The sequence below is a fragment of the Artemia franciscana genome, chromosome 6 (assembly GCF_032884065.1).
Source record: "Artemia franciscana chromosome 6, ASM3288406v1, whole genome shotgun sequence".
NCBI classification, from domain to species: domain Eukaryota; kingdom Metazoa; phylum Arthropoda; class Branchiopoda; order Anostraca; family Artemiidae; genus Artemia; species Artemia franciscana.
The window spans coordinates 15,194,946-15,210,978 of NC_088868.1; the positions used below are offsets into that span (position 1 = coordinate 15,194,946).

General features: G+C 33.8%; 1 protein-coding gene across 1 annotated transcript in view; it reads left to right on the plus strand.

Moving 5' to 3' along the window:
* LOC136028496 (fidgetin-like protein 1) overlaps positions 1-15,533 on the plus strand; it is a 38,980-nt gene extending 23,447 nt beyond the window's left edge. The window contains 2 exon segments of the mRNA XM_065706339.1: positions 9,535-10,686; positions 13,462-15,533. Of these exon segments, the coding sequence (XP_065562411.1) occupies positions 9,535-9,660 (126 nt within the window). The 3' untranslated portion in view covers positions 9,661-10,686; positions 13,462-15,533.
* Positions 15,534-16,033: the final 500 nt, after the last annotated feature.

The window sequence follows — 16,033 nt, forward strand, 5'->3', positions numbered from 1 at the left end:
ATGAAATTTGGTGGCAAGAATAAGCACACATCCAAGATACGTGACTGAAATAACTGGACCGGATCCGCACTCTTTGGGAGAGTTGGGGGGGGGGTAATTCGGAAAAATTAAAAATGAGGTATTTGCAATTTATGGACGGGATAATCAGATCTCAATGAAACTTGATATTTAGAAGGATCTTGTGCTTCAGCACTCTTATTACAAATCCCAACCAGATCCGATGAGAGTAGGCGGAAGTGGAGGGGGAAACCGAAAATCTTGGAAAATGATTAGAGTGAAGAGATCGGGATGAAACTTGGTGGGTAGAATAAGCAAATATCGCAGATACGTGATTGACGTAACCGGACTGGATTCGCTCTCTTTGGGGGAGTTGGGGGGGGTGGAGGGTTAACTCTGAAAAATTAGAAAAAATGAGATATTTTTAACTTAGGAAAGAGTCATCAGATATCAATGAAATTTGATGTTTGGAAGGATATCGTGTCTCATAGCTCTTATTTTAAATTCCGACCGGATCTGGTGACATTAGGGGGAAGATGGGAGGTGAAACCTAAAATCATGGCAAATGCTTAGAGTGGGGGGATTGGAATGAAACTTGGTGGTAAAAATAATCTTAAGTCCTAGATATGAGATTGACGTAACTAGAACGGATCTGCTCTCTTCAGGGGAGTTGGGAGGAAAAGGGTTAATTCTGAAAAATTAAAAAATAAGGTATTTTCAACTTACGAAGGAGAGATTGGATCTTATTGAAATTTGATATTGGAATGATATCATGTCTCGGAGCTCTTATTTTAAATCTCGACCGGATCCGGTGAAGAGGAAGTTGGGAGAGCTGGGGGGGGGGTAATTCTAAAAAAATAGACAAAATTAAGTATTTTGACTTATGAAAGAGTGATCGTACCTTAATGAAATTTCTTATTTAGAAGGATCTCGAAACCAAGATCTCTCATTTTAAATCCCTACCAGATCCAGTGTCATTTGGGGGGGGGGACAGGAAATATTGGAAAACGCTTAAAGCGGAGAGATCAGGATGAAACCTGGTGGAAAGAATAAGCACAAGTCCAAGATAGGTGACTGACATAACCGGCCCGCTCTCTTTGGTGGAGTTGGGGGGGAGGGGGTAATTCAGTAAAATTAGAAAAAAATGAGGTATTTGTAACTTGCGAACGGGTGTTCAGATCTTAATGAAATTTAATATCTAGAAGGATCTTGTGCTTTAAAACTCTCATTTTAAATCCCGACCAGATCCGATGACATTGAAGGGAGCTGGAGGGGGAAACTGGAATTCTTGGAAAACGTGAAAATCGAGGTATCTCACGAATGGGTGATCGGATCTTAATGAAATGCAGAAGAATCTTATGTCTCAGATAATCCATTTTCAATTAGAATTGGATCCAAGGACATAGAGGGCTGGAGGGAAAAACAGAAACCTTGGAAACCGGAAATCTTGGAAAACGCTTAGAGTGGAGAGATCGAGATGAAACTTGATGGGAAGAATAAGCACAAGCTTGACATCAGGTACGAGATTGACATTATTGGTACGGATCCGTTCTCTTTGGGGGAGCTGGAAGTTGTTAATTTGGAAAAATTTGAAAATTGAGGTGTTTTTAACTTAAGAATGGGTGACCGGATCTTAATAAAATTTGATAATTAGGAGAAACTCATGTCTCAGAGCTCTTCTTTCAAATACCGACCAGATCTGTTGACACTGGGGGGGGAGTTGGAGGGGGAAACCGGAAATCTTGGAAAACGCTTATAAACGCAGTAGATACGTAATTGACGTAACCAGACTGGATCCGCTTTCTTTTGGGGGAGTTAGGTGGTGTGGTTCAGCGCTTTGGTGAGTTTAGTGCTTCTGGACGTGCTAGGACGATGAAAATTGTTAGGCATGTCAGGGAGCTGCACTAATTGACTCGTTACAGTTGTTTTCCCCGATTCGACCATCTGGGGGGCTGAAGGGAAAGGAAAAATTAGAAAAATTGAGGTATTTTTAACTTACGAGTGGGTGATCGGATCTTAATGAATTTTGATATTTAGAAGGACCTCTTGACTCAGAGCTCTTATTTTAAATCCCGACCAGCATTAAGCCTCTGATTTTCCTTTTAAAGCAATCTATTGATTCTTAGAATGTTACTACAGGTCATATCATATGAGCTCTTGGCTCCTCTTGACCTCGTCACAAGTGCGATATGAGCTCTTAGCTCTTTTTTTTGACGAATAGTATATAAATATAAGTAGTTTCAAAATTTATTAAATACCCCTAGGGGTTCCCTTCCTCCCCTACTTGTATTTATGACCCGAGGGCAAGGGTGCCCAATGTTTATTATGTACCTTCACGAATATATTACTTTAAACGACATTAATTTAATAGTATATGCATTACTCCGTAAAGCAAAGTATATGATTACCCCGGTTCCAAACCGGGGTAATCAATCATTTATGAACGAGCCTATAAATCGTCAACTGTATGAGATGATGGGGAAAAACCAAAATATTCCAAGATACGGCACTATTAGGAATGAAATGAGATCCCGTGGAACTAAAATGGACGAATATCCTACAACTTTAGATTTAAAAAAAAAACAATGTTCGTATATTTTATAGGCCTACAATCGGCGTTTCTTTACTTTTAAGAGCCAATAATGTTTAAAATAATGTGTTTTAAAGAATAACGTTCTTTTTAAAAATGATATTCATACATTTTATAGGCCTACAATCGATGTTTCTTTACTTTTAAAGGCCAATAATGTTTAAAATAATGTGTTTTTAAGAATAATATTCTTTTTAAGAATAATATTCTTTTTTAAAATAATGTTCATACATTTTATAGGCCTACAATCAGTGTTTCTTTACTTTTAAAGGCCAATAATGTTTAAAATAATGTGTCTTTAAGGTTATTGTTCTTTTTAAAAATAACGTTCATACATTTTATAGGCGTACAATCGGTGTTTCTTTACTTTTAAAGGCCAATAATGATTAAAATAATGTGTTTTTAAGAATAATTTTCTTTTTAAAAATAAGGTTCATACATTTTATAGGTCTACAATCGGTGTTTCTTTACTTTTAAAGGGCAATAATATTTAAAATGATGTGTTTTTAAGAATAATGTTCTTTTTAAAAATAATGTTCATACATTTTATAGGCCTACAATCGGTGTTTCTTTACTTTTAAAGGCCAATAATGTTATCTGCTTTGTAACAGCTTTGTAACCTACAAAATGCCAATTCGTATGAAGTGTTAAATATGATATTGCCTCAAGGTGTTGTTGCCAACTATACATATTTTCAACTTCCTTTTAAATCTGGTCGCAATGCTAAGGAGATGTCAACATTCTTAATGATATTCTGGCAAACCCCTCAAGGAGTGGTTAAGCCAATGAGAAAGGAGGAAATCTTGAATACTAAGAATTATTGCTAAAAATCATTCCACATAACTACAAATTTGAGAATCTTTGGGATTATTTATCGGTATAAGATCTACAACACGACACAAAAATCAAAACTGTATGATTAATACAACCCTTTTAAATAGTAAAGGAAGAATATCTTAAATGGCAAATTTTAAAGGAAACTGATGATAACAAAAAAAAAAATTCACGGCCAAAAATTCTGAAACCTCGTGGCAAATCGAGAGGCTACTTTACAATTCTCTACGTCTTCTAAAATTAATTTTATTACTACTTTTAAAAATTAGAGGTGTCCCCACTAATTAATTTTTTTATAAATCTCTAAAGAAAAAAAATGCAAATTTGTTCGGCCTATTCATGTTAAAGCTTTCAATGAAGCCACAGGAATTTTTTCATCAAAGAATCTGCTCGTGTCTGTTGTTAATACGCATTTCGCTGCTATAGGAAAATAGCATTGGCTTCAAACCTTGGAGATTGACCTTAAGCTCCTGGCTCTGTATTGGACCAGCTTTAAAGTTAATATGAGAGTTAAAGTTAATGTTAAAGTTAACGTTAAAGTTAAAGTTAATATAAAGTTAAAGTTAAAATGAGAAGCTACAGCTTCTCAGTCACCTGAGGATGTCTTTTAGTTAGACTAGAGCTTCTTCTCATGCAAAAAAACAAACATTAGTTACAAGAGCTAGCTAAATAAAATAAAATAAAAACTATGTCTCTAATGCTGCCTCCAGAGTCAAATGTAGTTTCAGCTCAATCATCATATGCACTTTCTTCATCCAACTTGGCAGGATCATCCATATCGGACGAGGTATTTGGCAATATCCTCATCTATGAAATCGGGTAGATAATCATCATCTGCATCAATCTCTTGCTTTGTACTTGAGCCTTCTTCCAGTTCATCTTTATTGTCATCAGATTCGCATTTAGCGGCTTACTCTACAATTTCTCCTCAGAACTTGCGAGCATTGATGAAGGAGGTGACTAAAGCATGAAGACCTTTCAATCCGTCCAAGGTAGCAAGCTTTAACAGCGGCGTAAACACAAGCACTTGGCTAAAAGAAAAAAAAGAAAACAGAAAACAGGTAAAAAAACAGAAACAGAAGAAACAGGTTATCGAAAATAGAACAGAAACAGGTCCGACAAAAACAAATGTCCTGTTTCTGTTCTGTTTTTTTTTTTTTTTTTTTTTAAATCTTTTCTGTTTTGCTTTGATGCAGTACCTGCTATAAGTTTATTCTTTAAAACTTATCCTATTATTTTGTCTTTCATATCTCTGTTTCTAGAAATTAATACTAGCCAATATCCTTCCAACACTGCAAAACAAAATTTGCAAAGAAGAGAGAAACGAGGACAATATTAGTCAGTGAAAAAACAGAAGAAAAATAATGCAAATATTTAGGCTGAGACCTCCTCTCCACCATCCTCAGTACATAATAATAATTAAAAAAATAAAGATTAAATTCCAGAGGACAAAATAAATGCCAAACCTCAAAATAAACATTAAAACTAAACTAGAACCCTTTCGAAGCAACGATGAAAGGGTATTTGATTTCCAATCAAAACTAGACCTACGTTGCCTGGGCAACGTGAAGTGTTGCGGCAACCTTTGTCCGGCTTTGCCGATTAAAGTGTTGCGAGAGCAACACTTTGGTTTTGTTTCTTCGCTATCGGTTAAATGCTGAAGTTGTCAAAACTATCAAAGCTTTCAAAACGGCATATTCAAAGAAGAACACAATCAGTAATCACATGATCAAATTCTTCAGCGTTGAAAAAACAACAGCAAAAGAATATCGGAAAAAGGGACTAAATTGAGTTTGCAGCCAGTTGAACTTTATCCTTTTCAATCGTAGACATCGTGACGGATGGAAACTTGGAACATTATCTTATATAATCTAGTTGGTATTATAAAGCTATCCGTAACTTTTCAGGATCAAATACCATAGATGTGCACCAATTTGCACAAATTTGTAGCCCCTCATGAACCTCCTCTAGCAACCCATTCTTGCTTACAAGTCCCTCTTCCGTGAGAGACAAAGAATAACACAATCAGTAATCAGATGATCAAAGGCTATTCCTCAGGGTTGAAAAAAAAAATATTGGAAGAAGGGACTAAATTGACTTTGCAGCCAGTTGAACTTTATCCTTTGCACACCATAGGCTCTGACTCGAGGACAAGCAAAAACCATCCTTTTTGGCCCCAGGCAAGAGTCGTACGGACTTTTCCAAAATATAATGTCATATTCATCAATCCGGCCCGAGGTCCACACTAACAGCCGATTATTACTTACTAGGCCCCTAAATGTCACTTTGCAGCCGGTTGAACTTTATCCTTTTCAATCGTAGACATCGTGACGGATGGAAACTTGGAACATTATCTTATGTAATCTAGTTGGTATTATAAAGCTATCTGTAACTTTTCAGGATCAAAATACAATCAGGGACCCATAAATTTCCTGTAATGACTCGCCATCCAGGATCGCTTATTATTGGATGGCGAGTCATTACAGGAAATTTATGGGTCCCTGATTCCATAGATGTGTACCAATTTGCACAAATTTGTAGTCCCTCGTGAGCCTCCTCTAGCAACCGATTCTTACTTACAAGTCCCTCTCCCGGGATATACATCCAAGTTCACCGGAAACAAATAATGGGTACACCAACTAGCAAAAGTTCCAAACCCCTTGTCACTGAAGTCATTGTAGCCTAACAGCCGATTAATACTTACAACTCCCCTACATGTCTTACAATCGGGAACCAAGTTGTTCTTACCATCAATTACACCAGAAACAGATAATAGGTACACCAATCAGCAAAAGTTGCAAACCCCTCATTGCCAAAGATGATTATAAGCTAATAATCGACTGTGGCTTGGAAGTCCCCTACATATCTCACAATTGGTATCGGCCTATTTTTGGTTCAAGTGTGTACCTTACCACTGAAGTTGTCAACCCCTTGAAACTTTCAAACTGGTGTATGTCATGAAGGAATTTTTGTAACAAAAAATGGATGACATATACTTTGATCAGCTCATCAAGGTCTATCGATTGTCATTGAAAAAAAAATTCTATCTGTCTTAGTTCAAAAGTTGACTTTTTTGCCGGAGGCCAACTTTCTAACACCACCACTTAGAAAGGAGCAAAGGATAAGCTCTAATTTCTTTAGCAATGAGAGAACTTTTAAAGTTTAAGAGGTATATCTGATACCATTTCTCTATTGCAATCCCAAGTAGAAAAAAAAAGAATGGTAAAGTCAGCTGAAATCACGAACAGAAATGGCTAGAAACAATAGATGGCAGCACTTTCGGACCCGTGGGAAAATCGCACTTTTTTGTTTCTGTAAATTTTTCTATTTATCACTCAAAGAAGATATATTGGCTGTGGGGCCGGGGAACTACCGCATATATTTAACACTTATAGATTTTAGTCCATCTTCAATTTGAAACTGGTGCCTGCCTGCTTGGCTGCTAGAACGGAGCTTTCGACTCGAAAGCAGAAACATGGTTTGATGAAACGAAAGCTTGGCTGCACAACTTCAGATACTCCTCTCTGACATAGGCTATATAACTCCACTTCACTTCGCACACCATAGGCTCTGGCTCGAGGACAAGCAAAAACCATCCTTTTTGGCCCCAGGCAAGAGTTCTACGGAGCTTTCCAAAATGTAATGTCATATTCATCAATGCGGCCTGAGGTCCACACTTTCCGTAAAAACCGCACAGGTTAGACCCTTACCAGTTTCCAGGAATAAGCTGAGATCGGCGGCATAGGAAAAAAAAAACAAAAAAAAACGGGACAAAACCAAAGTGTTGCTCTCGCAACACAATTACAAGCTTATGGGGAGCATTTGACCAAGCGTGTTCTTAATTATAAAAAAATATTTTTGTTTGTCATGATTAGTCAGTGTGTTCTCAGCAATTATTTACCTTCCAACATCCCTAATACACTTATCCATGCTCCCTCAAACAATTTTATGATCTTCTATGATCTTCTCTTTCTTTTTTTGTTAATAACTGGAGTTGTGGCTATACAGTAAAGAGACTGATGATATTGCGAATCAGGCAGTCATGCCTGAACCACCATTAAACAATAGCTGTTTAGTGTGAAGCTTTCTCTTTACTTTAGTATGCAGTTAGTCTCGCTTCTGTAAACAACACCATTTAGTGGAAGCCCACATTCGTGTTATAAAATGGCTAGTGTAATTAGTTGAGCAACGAATTTTCGTAAAGTTTCAATTTCACAAGCTTTGATTCGGGCCATTCGCTTGTTTTGTTTTGTTTATTTACAGTAATAAACCCATCTTTCTCTCAAAATTAAAACTTGAAAAACTGCTACTGAGACTTATAATTTAGTGAAACAACTGTGTAACGGAGAATACTTATTTTGGACACGTTTTTTTGAATGGTTTAAGCGTCTTAAAGATGACCGAAAAGACGTTGAAGATGATTTGTGGCAAGGACGGCCTTCAACGTCAAAAATAAATGAAAATGTCAAAAGAGTTGGTAATTTTATCCGGTCTGACCGTCAATTAAGGATTCCCGCATTTGACGAACCTATATTTATTGATTAAGAATGCTTAAATTTTACTTGAGAATCTTAAGATGAGAAAAGTATGTGCTAAAATGGTGCCAAAACTTCTAGTATTCTAGCAACAAGCAGCCCGTAAAAATGTTTGAACTGACACTTTACACGATTGAAAATGACTCATTTTTTGAAATTTATACCACGTGATGACGTGTAGTTTTTTTTTACTTAAGATCCGAAAACGAAGTTTATGAAAGAAGTTTTAAGTAGATTCTGATGGAACTTCAAGTTTCACGCCATTTTTATAACGTTGCTAACAATTTTCGGCATAATTTAGAATCTATAAATATTTTACCTATAACTATTCCACTAGATATTCAAGCTTTTCTGGCTGTCGGTAAATGGATGGCCTTTTCTTTTAAGGTGTCTATAGCCGATTTAGCTCTTTTTCCCGAGGCGTATTTAGCCAACAAAGAATATTTGACAATATTGCTTCAAATAACATTAGCTGGTGTCTAGTATTTTACGGTTTTTGGTATACTAGGTGTGTCACTGATTTCCTTAGCTTAATCAATAATTATGGTTACCAATTGTTACAAACTGATGAATTATTTTAAGCTAATCTTTTATGGCAAAGTCCATAAAAAAAATACTAAATGCTTTAGCTCCCTATTTATATAAAAGAACGAACACCTATAATTGTTTCCTTTATAGACCATAGCCTCTATAAACTAAGAGATAACTGCATTGAAATTAATTAATTTAATATCATATGATTAATATGAAACTAATAATTAATTATTAAATTATAGATTGAACTATTAAAATTATGGTTATTTAAAATCGTTAAAATTAAGTCAAATTAATTAAATTATGAAATAATTTTAAAAAAATTCAATTTATTTAGAAAAATAATAAACTAAGAGATAACTTATTTATAATTAATTATAGATAAGTTAAGTCCAGATAAGTACAGGGCCAATGTAAAGGACCTTAGTAGTCAAGAAGCATTGTTAACGTAAAAAGTATAATAAAAACGTAAAAGTATAATAATCAATAAAACTATAATAATAAAAGTTAAAATAAAATATAACGAAAACAAGTGCTGTAGTAATTGGGACCTAGCTTGGTAAAATGGAACCCAGCTGTAAGTTATTAAAATTATGTTTATTTAAAATAATTAAAATTAAGTTAAATTAATTAAATTATGAAATAACTTTAAAAAATCAATTTATTAAAAAAAATGATAAACTAAGAGATAACTTGTTTATAATTAATTATAGATAAGTCAAGTACAGGGCCAATGTAAAGGACCTTAGTAGTCAAGAAGCATTGTTAATCTGATACAATGTAAAAACTATAATGAAAACGGAAAAGTATAATAATAAATAAAACTATAATAATAAAGTATAATAAAAAGTATAATAATAAAAGTTAATATAAAATATGATGAAAACAAGTGCTGTAGTAATTGGGACCTAGCTTGGTAAAATGGAACCCAGCTGTAAATTATTAAAATTGTATTTATTTAAAATCATTAAAATTAAGTTAAACCATGAAATAATTAAAAAATATGAAATAAAGATTATAATTGAATTTCAATAATTAATATAGCGACCTGTGAATCTCGAAGATTTTAAAGCTGCTTTGAGTCAAGTCCGGGCGAGTGTTTCTGAAGCAGATTTGCGTAGCTATCTAGTGTGGAATAAGTCTTTTGGGAGTAGCGATGTCGTAGAGTAAGGGTTAATGTTCCATACAAGCCGAATATGTTGTCTGTTCGAAGAGAATATTGTTTGGCTTAAGATAAAAATGTCTATTTTATACTTTTGTTTTTAATGAGTGTGGAACAATTACAAATTAGAAGTGAAAAAGTGAGTTTTTAGTGCATTTTACATTTGCAGTTGCATAGTTATTTGATTGAAATGCTGTAATGTCCACGGCGATACTTAGAATTTCTAAGAGTAAGTATGTCAACACAACTGCACACAAACTGCTTTGTCCAATCCCAGAGATAAAGGGTACGCGGAGATTTAAAGAGTGCTCAATATGTGCACAGTTTTGTGTAAGCAAACAGATCACATTTTTGGTTTAAAACTTCGAAATTTGCAAATTTTAAAAGCGAGTTATGATCGATCAACCCCTATCTGACTACCGTCTTGGCAGTATATGTCAGTTTTTTTTTTTTTTTAATTCAAGTACTGGATATCTATTTTCTAGGAGTATTTGTTCTGGTGTTTCAAAACTATGAAGTTTCTAGGAAAGTATACCATTTTTGTGATTTTAAACCGAAAAAACACATAAGCAAGGAAATACATAACCGCTAAATTTGACTAAAAAACGGCTGTGTTTTCTTTTTTTATTTTAAGCGCTTAAGCAAAATTTTTTAATTATGAGAGTTTAATTTTTACTACTAAATAAAACAAAATGAAAACGTTATCCTCTGAAACTGCAGATTTCTAAGATTTTCCGTTTGTTTGTTTAAAAATTTTAAATTTTGAAAAGCTTGAAAAAATTTTTAAGTTAATATCACATTTTCGTTAGTATTAACACGTTGACTGTAAGAATCTTGTTATTAGGTTTATGGGTTGTTTACCAGGGATTAATCTCTTCTTGGTATAGCCTTGGAAATATTTGTTTGTACGAATTGATTCTTGCTAAATAACCAGTGCGAATTGAAAAACAGGGGTTGTATAGAAGGACGGGAGGATTTTGGAAGGAGTTAGTTGGTATTGGTACTTTGGCGAGTGTGGGTAGCTTTGCTTAGATGTGAGTAGAATAATTTGTTCCTTCTCAATCTCATAATGTTAATTTACTAGTTTCCACAGCGTGACATGAGTCTCGCTGATATAATTTAAATACCTTGGAACATTTTGTTCGCTCATATATTAGTTAGTAGTTAGTTTATTTTAATATCTTAAACTTCTTATTTCAGTACGAAGACTATGCAAGATTGTACTTATATTACAAGTTATAAAACTTTTTGATTTTCTTGATTATCTTTTTAAAATGAGACTATTAAAAACCAAAAACCAAACTTCTTTTAAAAATAAAACCTTTGCTCTTTTTTAACTCTTGTGTTGTGTTAACTTTATCTCAAGTATTAGGTATGGGTTATTTCTAGCACTTCTTATATATTTATTTATCTTCTGATATATTTATTAACCGGCAGAGTTTGGATGTCTCCACACTACTCGAACTATTGTTAATTCTCCAGACTCTGTTTAAACCGGTTACATGACCCTTGAAATTCATAAGAAAGTTTAATCCAAACACGCCGTATTTATTTTCTAGATTAATTCTCATTTTGATTCTTTTAGGCTGATTAAATGAATTATGAGAGCCTGATTTCATCAAATTAAATTCTTTTTAATGCTGAATATGTAGAAGTACTTGCGGTCCAGATTAAACCTTATCCAATCTCACTTGACGTACTTACTGGTGAAATCAGAAATTCTAAAGATCGCCGTGTACATTTTTAGAAAAAACTTTTTTAGTCTTCTTATCGCAAAGTGTAGTAGCTAAAATCTCGTATTCTTCTTGTAAAAATTCTTGTTAATTGACTTTTTAATTTTGCTAATTGAAGGCAGTTTAAGAAACGTAGTTAACCAGAGTATACCCAGATAAGGTTTTTGGTCTAAAGCATAAATACACCATAGTGCGTCATTGTGGTGGTTAAAAAAAATTGCAATTTGGTCAAAAAAAACATTGCATATCCAGTTTGCAAATTTCAATTTACAATTTTCAAATTTTGAACTTTTAAACCATAAATGTAATCTGTTTGCTAAAATTACACAAAACAGTGTACATATTGAGCACCCGTAAAATCCCTGTATACCCTTTATCTCTGGGGTTGGACACAATCAAGGGGTAGGGTGTTTTAGAGCAATGTCACATGTTTTTCTCTTGTTTAAAAAACTGTCTTAACCTTTGATTCCATCCTGTATTACGCTTCTTTTAATGGGAAAATTAAAACAACAGACACCACTTGACTTTTGCATTAAGGGTGAATATGGGTTAAAAGCAAGGAATCTTACAAAAGTGGGGAGAGAGACTGCATAGAAATCCAGTTTTACACAATAGAGTCAAATGAGGGGTAGGGGGGCATTTTCACCCCTCCTTTCTCTGGATTTGAAAATAATTTTGTTTATGTTCTGATTAAAAAAGAGTTTATGTTATCTTCATAGCCCAGCCTAGATTTTGAAAAATTTATTTTTGCCTAACTCCCCCCCCCATTACAGTGAATTGACACCACTGGTTTTATACCCTTTTCTATAGTACTTTGCTAATGAAGTTTTTTTTTGGTGTTTTGTGTAATCGTAGCTCCAGTCTTCTCAAATGGTTTCTCTGGCCTACAATTTTGTAACACTTTATATTTCATTTTATGTTTTCTTGAAAAAGTCACTATAATTTTGTATTCCTGCTTCGTGGAAGAAAATAAATACTTTTGTCTAGAAATGATGTAATAGCCATTGTGTATAGGCCTACTGCGGTGTACGGTCCCGGCTCCATATTTACTAAAATGACCACCCTATAGATTTCCCTAATAAAAAATTATAATTTTCATTAATAAGGTACAAATTTTAGATTAATTCACTTGAATATTTATTTTAATTTTTCAATTATGTATTCTAATTTCATTATTATTAATTTGAATTATTCATTTTTAATTTAAAACTTCTGCTAAATTTGGTTACACTTACAAAATAGATTTATAAAATAGAAAGAAAGGTCAATGTGTAATGCGCGAATGAAGTACAATCACCACTGTATAAGATTTAAGACGAAATTGAAGAAAAGAACGAGAATGAAATAAAAGCTAAAACCAAAGGATGAAAATATGCACACTTCAGAGAAAGAATAAGACTGAATTAGAAAGAAAGCTTTGAAAGAAATTGAATGAAAATGTTTCCTAAGAATTTAAATTGATTAGAAAGACGGAACAGAAGAAACAAAAATCAAATTAAAAGTAACTTAGCACCTTAAAAAGTTCGTATGTGGGAGGGGGTACTCCTCCCCTCTCCCTCTTGATTTCTTAGACTGAAGTTCTAGTAGTGTTGTTTTTTGTTTCAACAAGAGAAAAAACTTTGGATTATGTGTAATTTTTTACTTTTAAATGGGTAAGGATGTCCTCAGGCTCATTGAGTGGCTAACCTTATTATAGTCACAACTGAAAAGAGATCTGAATTTTTAAAGCAATGCTTAGAGGAGAATTACACAAACACTTAAATTCCTTAAGCTTCAAGCACTGTCATTACTTCCTAAATAACAATCTTCGAAATCACAATCGTTCATGAAAAGAAAAAGTTGAAATTAATCATAGAAGTTCTTTTTTTTGGTACAGGCAATATCAAAAAAATCCATCCTACTTTTAAATTTTAATACTTTTATCTTTGGTGAGATATAATTTTTTTATCCAACTTATGAGTTTAATACCCATTTTAATGGCCAAATTCAGTTGTAATCAAGAGATATACGCCTCTGACAATTTGTTTTATTTATATTTCTGCCTATCCAGTTTAATCGCTACATTTCTTTCTGCAGGAAAAACAATTGTTATAGCTGCTAGTGTTGAAATATTTTTTTTTCTGACATAACAGAAAGTGGAGAAGAAAGAAAGTGTGGAAAGTAATCACTGAACAATGTCACTGTTTTTTATAATTACTCGTAGTTGCTGCGCAAACGCTTAATTCTAGATGACAATAATTGTTTCTACCATTGAGGGTATTTGAGTGACAGGTCTCATGAAAATAAGAGGCATATACTGAAAGAAGAGAATCATTAAAATATAAATTAATGAGGTGTGAAGTTGACGCTTTGGATAAAACTGCTGAAGACCTGGAACATAAAGCCAGGTGGCATAATACTGAAATATTATACTGGCATGTTAAAAAACTCAGAGGGAATAGTCTATCTGAACATGTCCCAGTTAAAGACAGGAACGTGGTGATAAGCAAAGAGTTAAAGAGAGAATGGTAGAACATTTTGAGAACATGATAAACCGTGATAAAGTTAAACGAAATGATAACTTTACAGGAAAAGTTACATATTTATTTTGCGAGGAAGATTTATAGACAATACTAAAAACATTGACAAATAATAACGCTCCAAGTGAAGATAGTGTGATGAATAAGTTTCATAAATATGATGGTTGTACAGTTAGAGATAAATGACGATTTATGATATTATATTAAATCAGATTATGAATATGATCTTTAAAAAAGGGGAAGTGTCTGGCGATTTTAGTAAAATTTGATTAAACCCCTCTATAAGAAAGGTGATAAGGGTGAGTGTTATTCAACTATAAAGTAAGGAGTTGCATTAAGAGTAAAAACGAACAGAAGCTGTTCCGTATATGAGGAAGCCAACCTCTCTTATTGCCTCGCTGTTTACGCTAAGAGGTGAAACGAAGGCCTGTGACAGCAAGATGACCAGTTTTAATGAAACATTGATGGACAATTCATGACAGCTAAAAGTTCTCACTTAGAAAAATTCGATTACTGGTTTCTTACATATATCTTCAAGGATAAACTAGCATGATAGAATATACTGTATTTTTTCTGAGCCCAGTATATATGAGATTTTTTCATGGTCCAGTGATGCAAAAATGGGACGTTTCTTTCATTTTTTGTTTATTCGACTATAAAGCAAGGAGCTACAGTAAGACTAAAAACGAGCAGAGGTTGTTCCATGTATAAGGAAGCCAACCTCTCTTATTGCCTCCCTGTTTACAATAAGATTTGAAAACAAGACTAGAGAAGTTTTTGAGATTTTTCATAGGCCAGAGTTTATTTTTCTTAATTGCATTCAAATACCATAGGAAAGAACGACTATTGAATGCCTCGGTGTTTACGCTAAGAGATGAAACCAAGACCAGAGGAATTTTTTAGATTTGTTCATGGCCCAGAGATGCAACAATGGGACACTTCTTTCATTTTTCGTTTATTCAACCATAAAGTAAGGGGTTATATTAAGACTAAAAACGAACAGAGGTTGTTCCATAGATGAGGAAGCAAACCTCTCTTATTGCCTCGCTGTTTACTCTGAGATCTGAAATCAACACCAGAGGAGTTTTGAGATTTTTCATAGACCAGAGTTTATTTTTCTTAATGGCATTCAAATACCATGGGAAAGAAAGACTATTGAATTCCTCGGTGTTTACGCTAAGAGATGAAACCAAGACCAGAGGAATTTTTTAGATTTTTTCATGGGCCAGAGATGCAACATTGGGACATTTTTTCATTTTTCGTTTATTCAACCATAAAGTAAGGAGCTATATTAAGACTAAAAACAAACAGATGTTGTTCCATATATGAGAAAGCAAACTTCTCTTATTGCTTCGCTGCTTACACTAAGAGCTGAAACCAAGACCAGAGGAGTTTTTGAGGTTTTTCATAGGCCAGAGCTTATTTTTCTTAATGACATTCAAATACCATGGGAAAGAACGACTATTGAACGCCTCACTGTTTATGCTAAGAAATGAAACCTAAAATAACTAAATTATTAACAAAGATGGTGGATGTAATGAATATATGGATGTGGATGTAGCGAATAACAAGACAAACCTGTGGCTTACTCCGTTTTTTTAAATAGATAAATAAAGTATGTTCAAAGTAGTATAACCAAGGCGACGTTTTTTAAAGCTGAATTTTAAAAATTCAGTCTGTTAGGTTATTATTGCGTATATGAGGGGGTTGCCCCATCCTCAACACGTCGCTCTTTACACTAAAATTTGAATTTTTGTCACAATTCTTTAAGAAAGACTGCTTAAACCGTTGAATTTGAATGACAACTAGTCTTAAAGAACTTTAAGACTTTAGCTTAGAGCGAAGGTTGAGGACACTGCAGGCCTCTTCATACGCGGAGTAATTCCTATTCATTTTGAGTTTTTATGCTGCTCTTTACTTTTAGGTGAAAAAACTTATTTCTTAATGTAATAGATAAAGAAAGTGGTATTTAACCTCATTTTTGTGTAGCTTGCTGTTTGATATGCTGTCAGTCAAGCGAGTATATAAAACCATCCGTGGACAACATTTGAAAAAATCCTTGGACAACATCTGAAAAACATTTGGCAAATCTTCATCGGCCTTTCAAATGGCCCACATTTCAGGACCAA